Source organism: Accipiter gentilis, chromosome 11 (assembly GCF_929443795.1).
Source record: "Accipiter gentilis chromosome 11, bAccGen1.1, whole genome shotgun sequence".
In the NCBI taxonomy this organism is placed as follows: Eukaryota; Metazoa; Chordata; class Aves; order Accipitriformes; family Accipitridae; genus Astur; species Astur gentilis.
Genome location: NC_064890.1, coordinates 1,594,842 through 1,617,244, shown reverse-complemented (window position 1 = coordinate 1,617,244; position 22,403 = coordinate 1,594,842). Strand labels below are relative to the sequence as shown.

The 22,403-nt window shown below is 46.0% G+C and overlaps 1 protein-coding gene across 2 annotated transcripts in view; it reads right to left on the bottom strand.

Annotated features, from left to right (window-relative positions):
* AHCYL2 (adenosylhomocysteinase like 2) overlaps positions 1-22,403 on the bottom strand; it is a 108,103-nt gene that overhangs the window by 3,899 nt on the left and 81,801 nt on the right. For both annotated transcript variants that reach the window (XM_049813795.1, XM_049813796.1), the window contains exons 3-16: positions 19,503-19,646; positions 18,710-18,810; positions 17,922-18,024; positions 16,897-16,991; positions 11,561-11,667; positions 9,639-9,755; positions 6,003-6,066; positions 4,765-4,853; positions 3,191-3,261; positions 2,958-3,052; positions 2,072-2,170; positions 1,567-1,635; positions 1,403-1,481; positions 497-617 (exon numbers count right to left, since the gene is read on the bottom strand). In XM_049813795.1, the coding sequence (XP_049669752.1) occupies positions 497-617; positions 1,403-1,481; positions 1,567-1,635; positions 2,072-2,170; positions 2,958-3,052; positions 3,191-3,261; positions 4,765-4,853; positions 6,003-6,066; positions 9,639-9,755; positions 11,561-11,667; positions 16,897-16,991; positions 17,922-18,024; positions 18,710-18,810; positions 19,503-19,646 (1,354 nt within the window). The remainder of the gene's footprint in view (positions 1-496; positions 618-1,402; positions 1,482-1,566; positions 1,636-2,071; positions 2,171-2,957; positions 3,053-3,190; positions 3,262-4,764; positions 4,854-6,002; positions 6,067-9,638; positions 9,756-11,560; positions 11,668-16,896; positions 16,992-17,921; positions 18,025-18,709; positions 18,811-19,502; positions 19,647-22,403) is intronic.

Genomic DNA, 22,403 nt, shown 5'->3' with positions numbered 1-22,403 from the left:
CATTGGCTACAAACACAAGCCTTGAAAGGGAAGTGATCCAGGGACTCATACTGAGAATTATTATTATTTTGGGGGGATGAGCCCAGCCAGCACTGGGGGGAGGAGAGCCATCGAGCCGAGCCTGTCTGAGCAGCCCCCGGCGCGAGGGGCAAACACTGCTCTGTGCCATCTCATCCTTCGTCAAACTTTAAAAATAAAGCTGTCATCTGAGTTGGCTGGATGGCATCACTCCGCCATTTGCCACGTCTGGGTGACAGCTGCTGCCAGATACAAAGGGCTCGTGTCCTGCAAAGCACTCTGTGTCACAGCTCCAACCGCGCCATCCCCTTCCCAGCCGGACCACTTTCTACAAGGCGATGGGAATTATCAGAAAGCCCATGGCATCTTCTCAGGGGACTGGTGGGATTAAACACTGTCCCCTCTGCCCCTCCCTACAGGTACCCCACGTGTACCCCATGCTCATAGCAGAATAAAGAGAGAGGTTGTGGAGCAGTACCTGTAGTAGTTTGGTTTGAAAGGTCCATTCTTATTCAGTCCCAGGTATTTTGCTTGTTCATCCGTTAGTTCTGTCAGGTGGGCATCGAACGTTGGGAGGTGAAGGCTTGCCACGTACTCGTCTGAAACAATTTCAAGCCTCGTTAGTAGGGAAAAGGGAAGGCAAGGAGTCCCCCTCCCACTGTACACCAGTTCCCTAAAGCCCCAGCTGGGAATGGCATTGCTCCTCACACATTTGCTGCTAAATTGCAGGACTGCTTTTCACCCTGAATGAGGAAAACCAAGGCTCTCACCTGTTTTCAGTTAGAAGGGAAAAACCTTTCTCTGAAATACCCTTCTAGCAGGACTCCTGGGTCTGCTGCTGTGTTATGCCTTACCCTTGGGCAAGCTTGGGTGCTCTATTGATGCAGGAGCCGCTGGACGTTTCTGGTAGGTGACGCTGAATGCCCAAGCTAGGGACAAGCTGTCCCTCTTCTCAAAAAATACAATTAAGGCAAAAAAGTCCAGTTTTGCAGCAAAAGCGTGGTCAGTATAGCTTGTGTCCTCATGAGGGGGTTCTGCTGGCAGAGCTGTGGGTCAGGGACTATGTGTCTTTGCAGCCAACGAAGGCAGCTCTGCTGGCAGAAGCCCTACACGAAAATCCCCTGCATCACTGCGGATGGACTCCTGCAGTCGGCTGAGCGTGTCAGCCTGTTTTCCCCAGGTGGGACAGAAACAACACGTCCAATTTAGCAAAGAGCCCAGACCCGGTGGGAAGAACTTGCTAGAGGACCCTGAGCTTGGCAGGGAGGCAAACAAGAGAGCCCAGGAGGCTGTGCTGCCCTGCCGTCCTCAGCCCAGCCTAGCAAAACCTCCCATCTGTTCAATCTCAAAACCAAAAAAGAGAAGGCAATGAGTACATCTTTACCCATTTTCTTAGGCAGCAAGTACACATCTTGCTTGTAACGGCCTTCGGGAGCGTTGTACAGCTCTATCAAAGCCAAAGCCTGGATGGAGAAGACACTTAGGTAAGTAACTGCTGCCCACTATGGAGCGAGACGCTGCTTTCGGCTCAGCCCAAACCCTACTCGCCTGCGTGGTGGCAGTGATGGACAAGACGAAGGTGGGGACAGTGGAGCAGCTCAGGTTCAGCAGGCGGCCCTGGGAAGCAAAAACTGGTTGTTATCTCAACACAGCACCAAAACCAGTTTACAGCCCTACAGAAGGTACAGGAATCACCAGTGAAATGAGTCCCTTCTGGGAGGGAACAGTATTTATCACATGCACTTGAATCCCAAGATGTTGGTTGCCCTTATACTCAGTAAAACTATTTAGAAGTGAAAATCTGATAAAATACCCTGTGGAAGATACCCTGGAGTGGGATAAAGGAAAACGCAGGAGCTTTTCTGTGTTCCAGTAAGTCATGGGCCAAATTAGGATTACATCAAGCCTTTCAACCAGAGGGACTATTGAGCTGCTGAAACCCGAGGAGGTGATTTTTGGACATTCTTGGGCTCCACAGCTGATTCAGCCCTTGTTTTCTTCCCCTGCAAGCAGAGAACAGGTTGCAATTCCTGCTCTTTTGCCTGCAACTCACCTCCGCCAGAAGGACTATTCTCTTCCCGTCTGGCCAGATGACATGGTCCACCTGGGACCTCACCCTCTCCCAGGTCAGCTCAGGTGTACGCAGGCTTGCCTGAAACACAGTGTTAAAATAGTTAAAGCACTGGCAAAAGATCAAAACCCAAAAGCTACATAATGGCAATGAAAAGAGGAAGCAACTTGCTGACGTTGTCCTGGGCTTATAGTTTCCTTTGGGTCCGGTCACAGTCTCAGACCAATGAAACCTTTATGAATCATAACCTGGAACTATTTTTGTGATTACAATACATCAAAGCTCCAGCAACGACTATTCTTGAAGCTCTTCTGGCTGAAGAGGATTCACGGTCACCAACCGAACTCTGCATGGCTGTGGTCACTTCTTTCCAGCACAGAAAATGGCTTTTAACCCATCGGTTTGGCCGAGCAATTCTCCACTGACCTTCAGACAAGACTCTCCTGTTTTTCTACTCATCTCTAAGCACAGACGAGCAGATTTCAGTGCCGTTCGGTAAAGCACGGTGGGGTTGAGCATGCTGTGTTGCACCAAGCTGAACTCTTGGCTGGGTCTTAATGGTATAGTAGTAACACGAAAGCAGAGGGACTGGGCTGGAGAGGGTGATTCACTGACTCTCTAGGGGAAGGAATGAGGCTGGTGGACACCAGACACTACGCTGGAAGCTGGAGCAGTTTGTATGGCTGGCTGGCATCCTTTGGGATCACAGGAATGACGATGACATACCTGAGAATGCCTGCTGGGACACGGGGAGCAATGGATTATTTTATCTCCTCCCAGGTGCTTGCTAAAGCAGCACGGGTCACACATAGCTGCTGAAGCGTCCCAAAAACACCATCACCCCACCCCGTGCCGTCCCTGTGCTCACCACATCGATCTCGGTGTTGGAGTGCCCCATGTTGCAAACAATGCAGCTGTTCTTCATCCGATCCAGGTGTTCCCTGGTCACTACGTTCTTGTTGCCTGCCAGACAGAAAAATCCGTAATAAATCCCCATGTTTACTTTCCTCATCTTTTTGCCTTTTCCTTTGGGAAAAGATGGACCCAATTATGGGGTGCGCATCCCTGATGACCCGTCCTCCTGCCTCGGGGACTGTGTACCTGTGCAGGTGATGACGATGTCAACTTGTCTGATGACTTCATTGAGTTTCACGAGCCGGAATCCATCCATGCTAAGAGGAGAAGAGGGGGAAAAGTAGTCTGAGAAGCGGCAAAAACATGCCAAAAATAGAAAAAAAAAATCAAGTGATTCTCAGATACTAATTTTAACTTTCTAATGCCAGAGTGGGACACAGCAACGCAGCATGCAAAGGGCCACGTACCCCAAGTCATTAGGAGGGTTTCTGGAGTCAACCTGGAGGATTTGGGACTGTTGTGGGGAGAAGTGAAAAGAGATTTTGGGGGTTTCACATTTTCTGTCAGGGCCTCCACATCTGCAAATCTCAATTTTCAACGGAGATGGCTTTTTGAAAGCTGCTACTCCTGCAAAGTACAGCCAGAAGATGTAGATACGCCTTCCTGCTGCAGAAACCTTTCTGATACGGATTTAGATCATCTTAAAAACAACCCAAATCACCCAAACCCCACAGATGTCTGCCATTAACTTTGCAATCCATATTTAGGCACCTACGCAATCTTTAGAAGTGCCGAGCACTCAGCAAGTCTTTCCTGACTTCACCAAGCAAGGTGTATTCAGCGCATCGGATAACAAGGGCAGGATTTTTTTTAGGATTTGTTGACAGTCCTCCCAAGAACTTATTTCCATGACTCTCACAAGCTGTAAAATCATAGTTACTATAAAAAAAAATATTTTTTTTCTGCTGTATGTCCCATTTACTGTTTTTTTCCCCCATTGCAAACTCCTTACGACAGGGGCCGTATGGTGTTGACTCGTGCAGAGTCAGGGAAGGGGTTGCTGCAAACGACCAAATTCACAATTAAGGATGAGAGTGCTGGATGTGCCACTTGTGAAGGTTGCAAAGCAAACCAGAAGTTGATCAGCTCTGCTAATTAAGCAGGGCTCATTAGTTTCCTCACCGCAATAGCCCTTTGAAAGCTTGCTGTTAAGAAGAGGCTGCGGGTTTAATAAGGCTCCTGGTGTTTTTGGGACTCTGCTTTCATAGTCATGTCCCATCTCGCACCTTGGGATGCAGAAGCAGCATCTCTGCACCAAAACAACCTTTACCTGGAGGAAACGAGGTCAGGTATAATTGCAACGTGCCCGCGCGAGGGGAGAGCCGTGTGCTTTCAGCCCTGCAGCAAGGTACCGGCGTTAGCGAGGAGAGGTTTGTGAGGGGCACATGATCACAGAACCCAAAATATCCCTCAGGTGAGGTGTGTGCACACAGCACAGTAAAGCCCGAGTTCGCACTCCAAAGGTCGCAGCTCACTTCCAACATCCTTTCAAGCCATACCATTAAACTCTTGGCCACTGTGGTTATGATTATGCAAGCTGGCACGTGGGATACAGATAAACTGGGTAATGCTTTAGTGCAGGAACCCTTTCCTGGCCGTAGGAGAGAGCTGTGGGTCCCTCCGAGGGTGCGGAGAAGCCACGAACCCCTCACCAGCATCCCTCTTGAGAGGGACCACAGCTGACTGGTTTCTGGCCGTGGTTTTCCTGGGAAAAAAAAAAAAAGCCTGAAGAAGAAGCCGGGCTCGGTGCGACTGCTTACCAGGCCTGGAGGGCACAGATCGGATCGATCTCTGTCACGTACACTATGGAGCCCATGGCCTTCAAAGCAGCACAGCAGCCCTTTCCAACCTGGGGAGGGAGAAGAGCACAGAGGAAGAGTGAGATGCCGAGAGCTCAGGAGGCGCCGAGCATCAGTACGGCCGTGGGAAGCGTATAGGGAATATACAACTCTGGGTGTCTCTTCTGCAGCCCCAAGAGCCCTTTGCGGCCCTCTTAGCAATGCTGGTTGCATATACTTAATTTCTGGGTGCAGGAAATTCCTGGATTGGGAATAATCTAGGACCTGAGTCAGGGACAGCTTAGCTAGGAGAAAGCACTAAAATATATAAAAGTGCCACTGATTTTCATCCCAGGGAGCTCTTTTTCCCCCAAAACATCCTGGTGTCTAGAAAGCACCATGATAACGAGAGATTACACTTATCTCAGGGAAAGTTTAAGAGTCTCCTGTAACCTTTACTCTATTTAGGAAGCTTAACAGTTTAATCTCCGAGGGTTAATGAGCTTTAACCTTTACACAGCACATACAGTGCAGCTTGTAGGGGAATTCAGGGAAACGGTTAAATGACCAAGTGTTCCCAAAAAATGCGATTACGCATGAGAAAATTGTCCCATTTCAGCTCTTTGGGAAAAAAAAAAAAAAAAAAAAAAAAAAAAAGAGTCCCAGTAGGGCACCTACAGCACAGCCCACCATAACTGGTGTTCACTGGTCCCGATAAGAACTGCAAAAGGGTGAGTATCCCAGTCTTGCCTCAAGAGAGGATTCCTCCATTTGGGGGTGAAAGCACAGGGGAAAGTCAAAATTAACTCATTTTTCTTGACCACGCTTCAACATGCAATGTTGCAGCTGCACAGTACATCTGCAGAACCCTGCCTCTGAATATTTTAATATTATATCAAATAGAATATAATATATAAATATAAAAGATAATATTAATAGATGAAATATTAGTATCTGGATATGTCAGTATTCAGGTATTAAAGATATTCAGAATACTTAATACTCATGTCTTTTAAGATTCAGGTTTGGTATCTGTGTAATACTATAGAAATATACTGGAAATCAAGAAAATCTTCAGTTTTGGCAAACCTGTCAGGTTTGAAGATACCTGCAGATGCAGAGAAAAGCCACAAGGGCAGAAAAGCCCCATCGGATAAAGCCATGCAAAGGATGTGATGATTTTACATGCAGCACCCGCATGTAAAATATGAACCCCTTACCTCCCCGTAGCCACAAACTACTACTTGCTTTCCTCCAAACATCATGTCTGTTGTCCTTTTAAGGCTAAGGAAAAAGAAAAAAAAAACAATTAAAGACCAGCAGTAAGATCTATTCCACTGACGATGCTGTGAAGGACAGTGGTCCTTCTCCGTTTGCCCCTCCTAAACACCATGGCTGTACCTGTATCCCTAAGGACATGCAGCAATTCTGGGTGCAGAGAGGACCCAAAGGGCACCTAAAACCTGATTTTTTTCTTTTGGTAAGGGTGGGTGCTACCAGTGAAATGCAACAAAGAGGAAGGATTTGGGGTTTGGATCCCTTTTTTGTGTTGTTTTTTTTTTTTTTTTTTTTTTTTTTTTTTTGTTGGATCCCTTTGTTTTGGTATTCCAGAAATATTTAAAATCTTTTAAAAATATTTTTTTTCTTAATTTTTTTTTTAAGTCAAAATACCCCACAGAAATAATTACAGAAGCAGGAAAGCGGTAATTTACTGCCAGAATCCCAGTGCTTTCCACAAATAAAGCTCTCCCTTCCACTCGGTTTCCTTCTGGTTTCTCCCTAAGAGTGTCCTACATTATAGACTATTTTTAGCACATGAGTAAATAGGTTAGCAGTGCAGGGAAGGTGAAATTCCCTTACATTTCCAAAAGAATGTAGATAAAAAACACAGCAGATTTAATCGCACCTCTGCTCAGATTTCCCTTGGCCCAGTTTTAGATGCCTTGGCCAGACTTAACCCAAATCCCAACTCACCTACCCATGAGGTCCATCATCTATCACAACTGATGACAACAAGATAAAGAAGATTTTAACGTTTCTTAGCCACCAACAGCATCCACTACACATGGAACACGGAGCTAAAAGTTGTGTCCTCAACTAAAAATTTGGGGGCAACTCTTCACCAGGCAGCCAACCCCCATGACAAAGGCTGCCTTGTGTGCCTTGAATCCTGGGACCACAGAGCAGAGACATGGCCGTAATAAAGCAGGAAGGGCTACTTAATTAGGAGAATTACTTCATCAAGATGCTTTCCTAGAATCACAGAATGATTTGGGTTGGAGGGGACCTTTAAAGGTCCAACCCCCCTGCCATGAGCAGGGACATCTTCAACTCGATCAGGTTGCTCAGAGCCCCGTCTGACCTGACCTTGGATGTTTCCAGGGATGGGACATCGACCATCTCTCTGGGCAACCTGGGCCAGTGTTTCACCACCCTCATTTTTCCCATTATTGCCTCTAGCAAAGCCCAGTTAGCGACACATTGCATCTTGGAACACGCTGCTCCACATCATAACTTCATAGATGGTACACATTTTGGAGACCAGCTGATGATTTTGATCAAGCTTTTCCAGTTTTGACGGGCAGAAAGAGCAAGAAACCACTGGCTGTTTGCAGTGTCAGGTTCTGGCTCATGTAATAAAACATCTTGGCAGGGAAGTGCCAGATACCATCACTGCTGGACTTGACAAGGAGCACAAAATTTAGTCTTTCAGAACAACATGCGATGGAAATCTGAGGAAGAAACTGCACATGCAGTAGATCATCCAGAGAAGCATAGTCAGTGGTTTGCTAACTTATATGGCACTTGCACACTTTTTAAAGATCATCTTCACACCCCTGTATTTGGACACACAGGTTTTACAAACATGAGTCTTCTTCACCTCTCCTGGTCAAGATGACCACTACCAGGAAGACCGCTTCAAAGCCAATGTGACGCAGCACTCTACTACATATCCCACAAAGATTTGGGTGAAAGACCTTAAAGCACAGTCCACCATCAACAGGGAAGCCTACATTGGGTCTCTAAGAACCTCCGGTCCTACCAGATTGAAGGCAACGGTAGCACAGCTGAACACCAATAGCACTGCCAGATGGACTTTTATTAAACAGGAGACATTTCTACGTCTGCAAGGAACTGAGAATGGCAGATCTCAAGACTTGTTTAAACTTTAAGCCATACCAAATTATCAACATAAAAAAAATCTTTTCTCTTGAAGCACGCAGTCTTCTCCATGGAGGGTTCCTCCTCCACACCACAGCTACCTGGGACAGAGCAGGCAATCTTTCCTCCGGTATTCATCTCATCAGCATCAATGCCAGTCCGGAAAGTCACATTTGTCCTTGCTTCTGTGCAGACTTGTCTACTGGGACCACTACCAGATGCAATATGTCACAGTCCACTCATCCGAACCGTACAAATAAAACTTGTCCTAATCTTATTTGCCTGTGACAAAATTTGGCAGTGGGGGTGGTGGGGACACAGACACCCAATTCCATCAAAAGAAAGAAAAAAAAGGGAGAGGGAAAAAAAAAAGATCACTGAGATTTACACACTCTCTAGATCACAACTTCAAGTATTTTGCACTGCATCTCAAGACCTACAGTCTCAGAAGATACATCATGTTCCCAGTGCCCACGTATCCGTCAGCAACTGATTCCCATCCGATCCTAAAAAGTACAGCACCATCAGGATGCTGCAGAGCTGCTCCCAGTCCCACGGTCTGCCTGCTGGGATTTTTGGGGGGAGGGAGCACAGAGGGAAGCAAACACTCTTCTGCTTGCTTGTATAGCATGTGGCTGTAAATCCTACAGGACCGGGGTGGGGAGAGGTTGATAAAGCAGTCAGCAGCCCTGTCACTCCCACCTTCCACACCTATTTATTTACGCTCAGCTGAAGGACAGGGTTTAATCCTCAGACTCAAGTCTACACTTTGGACATGCAACTGTTATGGGATAAAGTCTCGGTCTACCAGAACCTCTTCTGTTTTCTTTCTTTCGGTTTATTGTATATTCACAGAAGATAAAAAAAGGAAACCAGAAAGGCAAAAACTGTTGTGAGGAAGCTGCTGGTTGACTCAGACACACGCAACAGACACAGATGGGTTTTATCCTGATGCCACAAAGATAAGAAGGACAGGAGGGAGTACTATATCTATATGTGAGGACTTCTGAAGTCCTCACACAGGAGTACGAGAAGCTGCAGGGCTTGAAGACAGCTCCAGTCATGCTCACTGAGGAGGGAAAAATGCATGCAAGTCACCTACACACATGGAAGGGCAACATCACCCTGAGAGCACAACGCACAAAACCACAAACTGCCCTTGAAGGGCACTGGGAAGTGTCTTGTATCGCTATGGCTAATAAAATACCTGATGTGTCTTCCAGACACTCTGGGAAAAGAGAAGATATGCTTTCTACAAAAAGAGGAGCAGAGGCAGAATTTAAGTGATGTGCCCCATTCACACATGCAGCTGGGTTAAAAATATTGAAGCCAGACTTCCTAGAGGTGCTAACATCTTTGCTGCAAGATCATTCTGCTACAAACACAAGATTCAACGTTTGTTTTCTGCTGTGCATATGTTTGTAGAGCTTTACATACAATTGTACAAATAAGTCTTAGGGCCTTCTGACCCATAGAGACATAGCTGCTCTCTCAAAATGCCTTGCAGATTCCCATCTTTGATAAAAACAGGATGGAGCAGAGGTAATAAAGGGTCTTTGTTCTCCTCTGTCACATCAATTGATCTAAAATGATCTAAAGTGGCAGGTAGGACAGAACCATGGACCCAGTTCACTGTGGAGTCCAGTGCAACCCAAGCAAGGGACACAGCTCCGTTTGGGTGGCCATGTACATACCCGTCCAGGATGGACTCTCTGCAGCAATACAGGTTGTCAAACTTCTGCTTTGTGACCGAGTCGTTGACATTCATGGCTGGGACGCAGAGCTTCCCTGCTTTGGACAACTGGTACAGCCTGTTACAAATACGGGAAGAAACAGGTGATCGGTGGAAAAATATTTCCCTACACTCTACTGTTGTGTGCTCTCGAGGTCTTGTTTTGCTGGAGTAACCAGTACCCATCTGGAGGCTCAAAGAAAACCTCTTAATAGGAGCTCCTCATTTCTGGAGGAGAAACACCACTCTTCCCTCCACAGATGTTTGTATCTGTTTTCCTCCCCTACTGAAGAACTACCAGTTTGGCAAAAGGCATTTCATAAAAATGTCAAATAGCAGGTCTGAAGGTGTTCAAAACAACATGTGCCTTATAACTGTTGATATTACAACCATCCTCTGGTGTCCTCAAAAGGACAAAAACCCCAAATCCTGCTTCAGATAACATAAGATGAAAGCTCATGTAATTCCTCAAGCTCTTACAGCTCAAGACAAATAGCAATGGCCACATAAGGCTGACACTCACAGCAGTGTGAAGCTGCTGTGATCAACACCTGCAGCAAAACATCCATCTGAACAGCAGTAGAAGCGTCATCACCAAGATGTGGTGCAAGAAACAACCGGGGTGGGGAAGACATCAAGCTGACCTCCTACTTCTGAGAGCAGACTCAACTCCTGGCAGCAGCAAAAACACTAAAAATGAATCTAAAAGCTGAACTACAGCTATGAAGAGAATCTGAAAGTCACCTCCCTGCTCCAGACCTCAGGAAGGAGAACATGCTCCCCTGGTCAGTCTCTACAGACCAGCTCCAGGTTTCTCCGCAGTCTCTCTTTGTCATCTGGGGAGCCTCAGTCCCCACACTGTCTGTCCCCTGGAGGTAAGGGGCACGCATTCCCCGCACACATGCATCGATACCACCAACCTCAGAAAACAACCTCGCTCCTGGCATGAGAACGTGGGGAGCAGTTTTTAGCATTGCTTTGGTTTTGCACATCTCGTTTGCCCATATTAGGAATGATTCCCAATACTAAAAATTTTATCGGGTCCTTTTCTTGACCCTACTGGCTGCAAACTTGAATCGGTCGCTTCCTTGTTTCAAATATTTCGTTTCCCTGTTTCAAGGACTGCCTGCACCTCTGGCCAAACTCTCAGCCAGCTCCAAGAGCTGCAGCCAAGCCTTTCTCCCTGCAAAAATAAACAAAAAAGCAGAATCTGCTGTTCTTCTCCTCAGTCCCCTATTTTCTGTCACCTGTGATACAATTAACTCCACTGAGAAAGCACTTCTGATACCTCTCCTAATCCTAGGAGCCACTTCTCCCATCGCAATTCTGCTTCTGCTGCAGACTGATGGATGTCACTCAGTCATACGGCTGCATCTTTGTGGTTCTCCCTTTCTGCACTCCCACCCCAACTAGAGACTCATTTCCTCTTCCCAAATCTCACTTCTTCCCATACATTTAGTTTAGGACTACACTTTTGACTTTCTCCAAAGCCCACCCCTTCTTGTGCAACACCCTCAGCCCTTCCCTTTTTTCACCTGCAAAATGAGGTGAGGTAACCATTGCCCCTATTTCACAGGTGGAAAAACAAGACCTCGTGCACTTTTTCCACCCACACAATGGTCAGTAGCTGCTTCTCCTCCTCATCTGAAATTCAGAGCAGTGGTTCCAAGTTGCTTTCACTATATGAGAGATTTAAAACAGTTCTTACAGAAAAGCTAAGCCCAAGCTGAAGGAAAACCACAGACCGTGTATTAGGAGGTTCGACATTCAGCCGAGTGTGTGGCATCTTACAGCTTGGGGATCTTTTGCTACCGGTGCCCTGAGGCAGAAGATGCTCTTTTTGTCCCAACATCTCTGTACTCACAGTCCAGCCTGTCTTGTTACCTGTGGACACCAGTCACGCTCTCCTCTACTATCCCCTTGATCTTCTTAAACATGTTGGGGTATTTCTTGTAAATCCAGTGAGTGAGATCGCCTCCATCATCCAAGATCTGTAATAAAAATAACCACAAAGTCACTGCTCTGAAGATCCACTAAGGCCTGCTGACCCCAAAAAGGTACAAGGGATAAATCACACGCTCAAATCATTCCTAATCAAGCCCATGTTTCGGCATTTCAAATACCACGTCGTGACAGCTTAGTGAGACTACTCTGCTTGACTATTCAGAGCAGGAGTGCTGCTTCATCAATATTGTGCTGGAAAGGCAACAGGTCAGACAAACACAGCAGACCTTGATGTTTATAATGAGACCAGAGGAAATGTGGGAAACAGCTGTGGAAGCTCCTCTCCCCATCTCCCAGAAGCACCAATGGAAAAGACTTTGAACCATACAGAGTCATCAGGTTTTCTAATATAACTGCTAATGGAGGAGGATGGAGAAGGAGGAGGATGGAGAAGGAGGATGGTGCAGAGCCACTAATGCCAATTATAATGTAATTGCATCATAAAACACTACATATTAAAAATGATGAACCTCTTTTAGACAACAACTTTGGGTCTCTGCCCATTTCATCTGGCCTTGAACCTCAATCTCAGAAGTACAAACCCCTTCTTTATCAGATCATGAGTCTCCTGAGCCACCCATTTCCTCCTAATGACACATTTTGGGGCAGTGGAGAAAGCCAAAGACTTACAGCTTTAATAAAAACATTGAAGATGAGCAAGTAAAGGTGCCCTTTGAAAAAGTGCCATGGAAAAGACAGACATGAAAACAATTTGGTCACAGAAATCTAAAAATTGCAGTGAAAAGAGATGTCTAAGAGCTTGTCTATTCTCTGCCGGTGAGAATATGCATAAGTGTTTTCCAGCACATGGAAACGCACCTGGTAATGGCTTTGGACACAAAAGTCGTAACACTGCTAAAAATCTAACACATACGTCTAGATGCACCTTTGCATGGGTTGACGTTATTCAGGTATTTTTGTGATGTGCTATAGTGTCACCAGGATAATCGAAGACTTTAAGCCAAGGCTTATTTTTTACCTCTGTAAGTACAGAATCTCTGATAATTACAGAAAATCTCACTGCTGGTGATAGCCAGTGAGTTTCCTAGGAGTTTTGTTTGTGTCCTACACGCTTTCCTCGTAATGAACATGGCCCCAGTCCCAACCACTTTGGGTCATCCCCTGCTGCATCTCAACACACAGCCATACCCAAGGAGGGTGCTGAGCTCTAAATGCTTCAAAGACAGACCCACTGGGGTACCATAAAGAGGTGTCTGGGAAAGAAGAAAAGCTACAAGGAAAGAAAAAAATGAAACTCGTGCATTTCCCCGAGTCCTCCTGCCACTCAGGTGGCCTCAGGTGGCCCAAGCAGTGCCCAAGCACGGTGGGAAGTGTGACAACCCCCATTAGACTCGGACTCAAGAGAAAACAAGGAGCAGATTTCACTGAGCGGCAGGTGAAGTGCCAAGGACCTTTGCTAGCTGGGCTGGTTGAGAGCACATTGGCCCATGTTATTATTATTATCATCCTCCTCTTTGCTTGTTCCCTACACCAATGTCAGACCTCTGACTGCATCATCATGATCCTCCTCTTTGCCTGTTCCTTACACCAACACCGAAGACTCCTGACTGTATCACCGTCATCATCATACTCCTCTTTGCATGTTCCCTATCATCATTATCATCATCTTTGCATATTCTTTACGCCAACAAAGGCTTCTGACTGCATCATCATCATCACCTTTGCATATTCCCCACATCAACGTCAAAGACTTCCGACTGGATCATCATCATCATCCTTCTTCTTCTCTTTGCATGTTCCCTACACCAGTGTTCAAGAGTTCTGACTGCCAAGCCAGCCCTCATTAACCTACTGGTGTGGCATGCAGGTGTCCTAAAATGCAAATGTGAAACCTGGGCAGAAGCATCTCTGCTCGTTGGCTGGTGGTGGAGCTCAGCAGAGACCCTCTGTCACAGGCATCTGCAGCTCTTCCACCAGCATCTGCAGCCACCCAGGAAAAATTAACACTCCCACCACGCTCCTGCGGCAGAAGCCCCATTGCAGGCACAAAGACAACGCTCCTGAGCTTTGTCACGACATGACGTGGTAGCTTCATGAAGCCACCACACTGACATCCATGGGCAAAGAGTTACTTGGAAATGATATGTACTATAGCAACCTTTTTCTCTCTGAATTGCGGGATTTTCCACTGAAGGCGAATGCTGTGGGTAGCAGCTGCTCCTCCACAAATGTCTGGAAAGCATATAGTGTCCTGCCAGAGCACAGCACACATCTCCCACGCAGACCCGACTCTTGAGTCTCCAGGGAACCCCCAGATCCAGCTCCCGTTCACAGGCTGGGAAGCGGAGGCAGGTAAGGGTTAAGTGGGCTGAGAAACTCTCCTGGGCCAGCCGAGGTAGGAATTCAGCAGCCTGGCTCCCAGGACGTCTTCATTTCATTAATCCCTGTTTAATAGGGCACATAATCCTCTTTCTAAGAGAGAATTCTGGGGGTTGGCAGTTTCCTCTTTCCTAGGAGGGCAGGAGATGAAAAAACCCCAAACCAAATCAATGGAGGAACTAGTTTTTTGATGGAAGGTCACCTTTGTGTAGCAGCCCCAAACGGCCAACGGCAAAGCCCGTGGTATGTGCTCCATATTCCTGCAGTTTTCTCGGCTTTACGCAGGTTATCTGCCTTCATTCCAATTCTTCCCAGGCAGATTTTTTTTGGGAAAAAAAGACTTTATTTGATGTACAAGAATTTTTCGTACAGAAAACCAGCTGTTAAAGATGTGAGCCTCGCTCTGCCTCTTGGTGCTGCTGCTTGACACCCACCAAGAGGCACGATCTGCAAACCAACGCTGCCGGCTGCAGTTCATCAACCTCCCTCTTGATTTTGGCACTTTCATCTTGGAGCAGAGCATGCTGGAGTCGTCGTGCCCGTAAAAAACATCCACCTATTACCCTGTGCCTGTAGGGACATTTGTCTCTTTGGAGATGAGATCAACCTCTGACCCAAGCACCGGGAGATACCTAGTCCTGCTCCTCCACAGCAGTACTCACTCTGAATTTTTATGATTTTTGACTGATTTGGTGCATCCATATCCCCTCGGTAGGTGTTCCTCTCTCAGTGCTTTTCTCTCCAAGTAACCAATTTCACACTGCTATCAGCACAGAAGGGCTGTGACTTCTCACTCCCTCAGTCCTTCCATTTCATGTTTTCTCCAGCAGAAAATCTCTGGCTCTTCCACGAAATAAATTGGTGTCTCAGGGTGCCATTTTACAACCTCTTTAAACCCATCTAAGACCCCGCTGCCACCAAATGTCCCACCCTGTTCCCCTTCCAACTCTGTTGGGACAACAGCCGATACTGTGGGGCTGATACTGCCAAAACCAAGCTGATTAAAATTAGCTAGGATCAGCTCAGCAACATGGTTGAAAATAACTAACTACAGAAAATGACTGGTGAAAACGTAAGGAGATGGCAGGCAGGCATGGTCGGGGGCGGCATCGAAATCCCCTGGCGGCAGCGTGGTCCTAGATCATTTTATGCTAGAAAGGAAACCAAACTCCCAGTGCTGCAGGTTCAGTATTTTTCAGAAAAAAACTCTAAGCCATTCCTGTCCAGACAGAGTACTCCTCTGAAGGTCTGCTATTCCCATCAGAAAATCCAATCTCTTTTTTTGGAGACTCTCAGTATTTGTGGCTAACTGTTCCTGTGGAGTAGTGCCACACAGAAGCCCTAACACTGAATATTCAGATTTAGGTTTACACAAAGGTCATGGGCTTCCAGGAGCAGCAGCTCAGGCTCAGTCCTACAACCTGGGGATGTATCACCTTGATTCAGGATATCAGGGGAAACTCTCAGTCTCAACAGGAGAGAAAAAATATGGTGCATGCTCTAAAAAGTTGCCATCAGCACAGTGAACAGAGTAGGTCCATCTCGCTTCAGCCATGAGACTGGATGGACTGGAGAGGCAAATTTCATCTCGCTTCTTTGGCTAAGTCTGCCAGCTCCTCTCTCCTGAAATAATCACATGAAGAAGATCCTTTCCACCCCTGTTCTTCACCCAGTGTCCAGAGTCCTATTTCTTATCTCTAAAAATGTGGACTTTTGGGAACTGCTAGATCCGCGATATTTGATGCTCCCCAGCAATTATTTCTGTGCTCCAGATGCAGGTCTGAAAATACACGGATGGCTGGAGGCACGTTGCAGAATCAAGAGGTCTGAAGAGATCCTGGGAAAGCTTAATATGCACATTCTGGTACACTGACTTCTTCAATTACTGACATTTTTGATGGCAAATTATTCCTCGGGAAGAAGAATAAAGCTGCTATCATGTCTAGACTCAGATTCGTAGCTTGCGGGTGGATTTTTTGACATTCACAATTCTTTTTAAAGGTGACAGCAAGGAAGTGAGCAGGTGCAGACTGGAAAGGACAAAAAACCTACCTCAAACAAGCTGATATTGGCAAACAAACAATACAGATACACGCCTACCTTCCACCTTTGATTACTTTTCGTCTAATTTAGATCATAAGCTCCAGGGCTCAAAACCTGTCGGGAAGCATGATGAAAACAGCACATTTGACAGCTGCAAATTATTCCACTCACCCAGTTCAGGGTTCTCTGTTTTCCCTAGAAACAAGGGCAGAATAAACCAGCAAAGTATGGAGTTGGGTTACCTGAGGTTTTGTGTTCATAGAGTAAGAGCAGGCTTAAAGTGCAGAAATCACCTAAAAATCTAGTTTTTGTTCTGAAACAGACGCCTTGCCTAGATAAGAAAAATCACGTCAACCAAAGGTGTGAATTTAATCGAATATGGTAAAATGGATGCAACTCCTTTTCAGAACATACTGATTTTGAGTCATTTTTTACTGGCTAGATTAAATGAGTTTTGTTTAAATTGTAGCAAGCTACTTCGGTAGCAACTAAGCACCCAATAAACTTTGCACTAATGCAGCTATGCTTATTTAGAAAAATAGTTAAACAAAACTTTGCTTGGTAGGCAAGATTCACATGCAGAAGTCACCTACCCATCTTCTCTCTGACTTCACACCTGTGAGACTGAGATAAGTTAATTTCCTGCATTGTGTAGTTAATTGTAAAGCACTTCGAAGGTAAGTGCTATGTTAGCACCAGGCCTTAACTGCTAAGTTAGGTCCAAATTCAGGAGAAAAACACAGAGCAGCACTAAACCCCTCCTCCTTCTCCTTAGATGAGAGCTACCCATGCTTCACCACGCACCGAGCATTTTACAGTCAGCCCCATCTCACCATGTTGGGCTGCCATCCTTCGACGTTGACACAGCGATCGATGCACCACCAGAAGTCGTCCTCAGATTCTCCCTTCCAGGCAAAGACGGGGAACCCTGGCACAGAGAAGGAGAGGGGTGCTAACACAGCCTTAGCAAACCACTTGGGGATCGGCTCTCCCTATGTCCACACATGATGAACCAGGCTCCCAGCACCACTGCGGTCTGTCTTGCAGTCTGATTTTTCAACATCTACCTTCTAGAAGAAGCTTCAGAGATACACATTGAAGACACATACTGAAGGCAGCAGATAGGAGTCAGCTTTAGCCTTCCTAATTTCTTCCTCTCCCCCAAGAGAAAGCTCTAGCCACCAGACAAGAGGGCAACACGCTCTCAACAATAACATTTATTTGCAAAATCAAGCTTTCGCTGTGAGTTAGATATTCTACCTTCCTGTTAGGCATGTTAGCCACAAATTTACTTGAATGTATCCTGACTCATGAGCAATTATCATTCAGCTTCAGCAAGCAAGACCAGGCAACAGGCAAGCCGGTGGGTTTGGCTTCTTTTGGGTCTCCCACCTCTCACAGTTAAATTTCTGGCCTTACCCAAGTTAAACAGGATTCGAATTAAGGCATGTCCCAGGTGAGAGCAACACGGACAGCTTCTGTTTTGTGAATTATGTCCACCAAAAATTCTCTCTTTCACCCCTTTTAGCCAAAGTTACAAATCAAATTTACAGAACTGAAATAAAATTTAGCTTTGTTTCTCTTAGCAAAATAACTTCCAGGTTCACATAGCCCATTCAGCTAATAATGTGCATCACCATCATTTGTACTACCTACTTTTATACTCCAGAGAAAAATCATTCTAAGATTTTCAGACCAATGGAAAGGATTATCTTGTGCTGTTTACCTCCTACGGGTTTATTCTAAATTGAAGAGAATGAAGGGAAAAAACTGTAAGAGATTGTAAATGAGCTAGATACAATGGGGCAGTAACAAATCTTTTTAAATACAGAAAGAACAAAGAGGGTGAAGTTCCTACCGCTCTCAGCAAGGGCAGCGGCCACTTCATTAAGAGTAGAGTAGATGTTGCATGCAGCCCATCGGCACTGCGCACCCAATGCACCAAGAGTTTCCATTAGGACCTGGATTTAAACAAAAAGCATCAGAAAGAGCAATGCAAGGAGCAATATACAATGCTAAGAGCAACACACAACTGGGATTTTTATTTGCTATTTATGGGAAAGCTTCTGGGGGGTATCTGAAGTTGGTTTTAAGCAGCATCAGGGTCATTAGAGAGTTGTACAGAAAACAATTTTGCAATTACTTTTGGTTTTTTACAATTTTAAGTGGATGAAGTAAATAAGAACTTCAGAGTATATTCTATATGCAGCATATATATGTGTGTGGGTATGTGTATATATATATATATATATATACACGTATGTATATATGCAGATTTCACTCAGCAAAGTCCCAAATCTAGTCAGGAGAAAGCACTCCTATCCCATGTTTGGAGGAAAAACCACAGCTCTTGACTTGCATAACTGCACTGATCACTGACCACCACTTCTTCCTCCTTATGTGATACAGATAATTCAATTTCCTTAGTTATCACTACTCAAGCAATGCCTTACAGATACACTCATTACATCACCTTGAAGCACAGGCTCTGTTTATCTAGAAGTGTTCATAAAATCGACCATTCTCTTTTTACTTGGTGTACGGTGCTGGACTGAAAGACCACATCTCTATATTAACCACTTGGGGTCTATTTTAGAGGCTGAGCAGTGGAAAATCCCTGTCTAGAGTTTAATGATGGGGTCTTACAGCTGTCTGCGCTGTAATGTGCGTGCAGCCCACAATCTTAGCCCCAGCCAGTGGCTTCTCTCCCTGAGCTCTCTTCCTTAAAGCCATCAGCGCAGGCATTTCTGAAAGGCAAAATAAAAAAGCAGTCCGTCAATACGATGGAAAGAGAGACAAGCACAGAAGAAACAGACAGCATCACCTCTTGCCCTGCTATCTGGTACTCCCATGAATTTGTACAGCTGTGGCAGCTTCAAAAAAAGCTAAATCCTTGAGAGCAAGCAACAAGTAAGTCACAGCATGGCTGAAAAAGACCCAATAACCCTTGTGAATTTTTTCCCCTACTATTTAGGATGTAGCATTATCACATTTTCAAATTTCTACCTGCAAATGCCCAGGTGAGGCTGGAGGAAAATCTGCTTCAGGCTGAGAAGGGCTTGGGATTTGCTGCTCTGATCAGCCTCTCCAATATCCCTCCTAAATACTGCATTGCCTTTACTACAGATTTTTTGAGACAATCATGCTAAAACAAAGTTGTTGAATTTATTTGATGGATTTCATCTTTTCGACTGATTTTAACAAAATGCATTTGACTATAGAGTAGTCCTTCAGTAGTTGATTGGTTGGAGCTACATGGCATAACCCTGTAACTCCTTTCCATCCCACAAAATCCCATAAAAGTCTTCCCATCTCTAACAAGAACGGTGTCAAGAAATCACCAATATACTGAAACTTGCAAGAAGAGGATTTGGGGGAAGGAAGAACCCCAAAAGACAGCCTAGGACAACGTGGAGCTTGAGGAACTTGCCCCATTTACCTTGTTCAGCAATTTCAATCTCTCGGCGCCCAAATTCTGCCTGCTTTATGTTTTTCACACAGAAATCGCTGCTGCCTTTGGAGTTCTTCTGCTGCTTGTCTCGGGGGGAGGTCTCATCATCAGAGCTGTCTGTGTAGGAGGCAGCTGGAGGAAGAAAAGGAGGTCAGAGACAGAACAAAATATTCCCTAAAGCCAAACCACCTGCAGTGGAAGGTGCAGATGATCTGCTGGATGTGTCTGTGTCCATGTGCACGTGCCAACTCCATCCATCCTCAGCTGGGATCTACGCTTCTCCTTACAATGACAATTTCCCCACAGTCAGCTTTTACCTGCAACAGTCTCTTCACTCTCATCTACCTCTACTTCAACACCACACCAGAGGTAATTAGCATGAGCACTGCCCGTGTCCCCCGTGGGCTCATTTCCTCATGCTTTGCAGATCCTCTGTGGCCTTCTCCCATCTCTCTTCTCAAATGTTAAGCCTTTACAGCTCTAAGATAGCCAATAAAACACCTATTAATGTTTTGAGTACTTCTAAAACATTAAGAGTTGGAATTTAAGACAGGATAGATACAAGACCCTATTTAATTTTAAACAACGGCATGGTGAAGGCTGCTGGTTAATTACTGTTCAGTTCTGGTGGTATTCCCAGACCTTGGATTTGCTCAATTTCAACATTCCTCAGTAAGGGCAATGGCACAAGTTGCTGCTTGGGAGGCTCACATGGGATGGTAGGAAAAAACATCTTCCTCAGTAGGATAACACAACATTGGCACAGGTTGCGTGGAGAGGTGGTGGCTCTCCGTCATCATGGAATCCTAGAATCACAGAATGGTTTGGGTTGGAAGGGACCTTAAAGGTCACCGAGTTCCACCCCCCTGCCATGGGCAGGGACACCTTCCACTAGACCAGGTTGCTCCAAGCCCCATCCAACCTGGCCTTGAACACTGCCGGGGAGGGGGCAGCCACAGCTTCTCTGGGCAACCTGTTCCCTCAGTGCCTCACCACCGTCACGGTGAAGAACTTCTTCCTTACATCTAATCTAAATCTACCCTCTTTCAGTTTAAAGCCATTACCCCTTGTGCTATCACTACCTGCCCTTGTAAAAAGTCCCTCTCCAACTTTCCTGTAGGCCCCCTGTAGGTACTGGAAGGCTGCTATAAGGTCTCCCTGGAGCCTTCTCTTCTCCAGGCTGAACAACCCCAACTCTCTCAGCCTGTCCTCATAGGAGAGGTGCTCCAGCCCTCTGATCATCTTCATGGTCCTCCTCTGGACCTCCTCAAGCAGGTCCGTGTCTGTCTTATGTTGGGGACCCCAGAGCTGGACGCCGTACTGCAGGTGGGGTCTCACCAGAGCGGAGCAGAGGGGCAGAATCCCCTCCCTCGACCTGCTGGTCACGCTGCTTTTGATGCAGCCCAGGACATGGTTGGCTTTCTGGGCTGTGAGAGCACATTGCTGGGTCATATTCAGTTTTTCATCCACCAACACCCCCAAGTCCTTCTCCGCAGGGCTGCTCTCAATCCACTCATCGCCCAGCCTGTGTTTGTGCTCGGGATTGCCCCGACCCATGTGCAGGACCTTGCACTTGGCCTCGTTGAACTTCACGAGGTTCGCATGGCCCCACCTCTCAAGCCTGTCCAGGTCCCTCTAGATGACATCCCTTCCCTCCAGCGTGTCGACCGCACCACACAGCTTGGTGTCGTCGGCAAACCTGCTGAGGGTGCGCTCAATCCCACTGTCCGTGTTGCCGGCAAAGGTGTTACACAGCGCCGGTCCAAATACTGACTCCTGAAGAACCCCACTCGTCACTGCTCTCCACTCGGACATTGAGCCATCCTTGGAGGACTTCAGGAACTGGTTAGAGAGAGCCACGGCTCACCTGATCCTGTGCTGGCAATGTCCTGCTCTGAGTGGGCAGGGGGTTGAGATGACCTTGGTGGTTCCTTCCAGTCAACATCTCTGTACATCTACAGACAGCTCAATCCTACCCTTGGATCTTCCCCTTCTTTTCTATTATAAATAACAAATAATTGGACACGTATTTCATCTTTTGCCTTTCTGGATCTTCTTTAACCCCTCCTCCCTCTTGCTCTTTTGATAAGAGAAGAGGAAGAAAGATGGCACCACTTCTCTCCATAGTAGGAAGCCTACAGGGGGGATAGCAAACATACAGTCTCATAGAATCAGATTATGCTTCTTGTTTAAGACGATATATGGCTATCAGGCATGGATGTACATGTGAACACAGAATTAATTACAGTTGCTGTCAATAACTGTCTTCCTTTCCTATCAGTGTCCTCCAAACTTTTGGTTAGACAACTAGTCTACGGCAGACACACGGTGATTTACTGCAGAGCCCTTCATGGAGTTAGAAATCCCTCTTCCCATTTATTTTGATTACTAAAATAACATGTAGAGTCCATTTTCAATTCAAGCTGCAATGAATTAGCCACCACTTCTGCTTCCAGTTTATCTGGATCAGCTGAAGAGACTCTTTGTGCCATGCTTTCCTCTGGAATATGCCCCCATTATGGGACACCAGACCTCTTTCATTTGGTAGGACTGGCATCAGCAGTCAAACCAACGTGTAAGGTAAGGCTTGGAGATGAACTAGAAAGCATGACTCCTCTTTCCTTTCCAGAGGACCTTTCCAGGACCCAACAAAAAAGCCTTCATCTACATGGTCATCCCCCATTCCTGTTGAAATTGCCCTGAAGTTTTATTCCAAGTCCTTACTCTCCAAATCACATGGTACTTCTAAAATGAATGCGGGACCTGGCATCACATTATTTGTTAAAGCAGAAGAGGACCACCTTTGTAGAACGGCACTACCCACAATAGCCTCAGCAGAGTTAGCCAATGTTATGCATCGCTAGCAAATGATGTGCATATGTGTGAGGG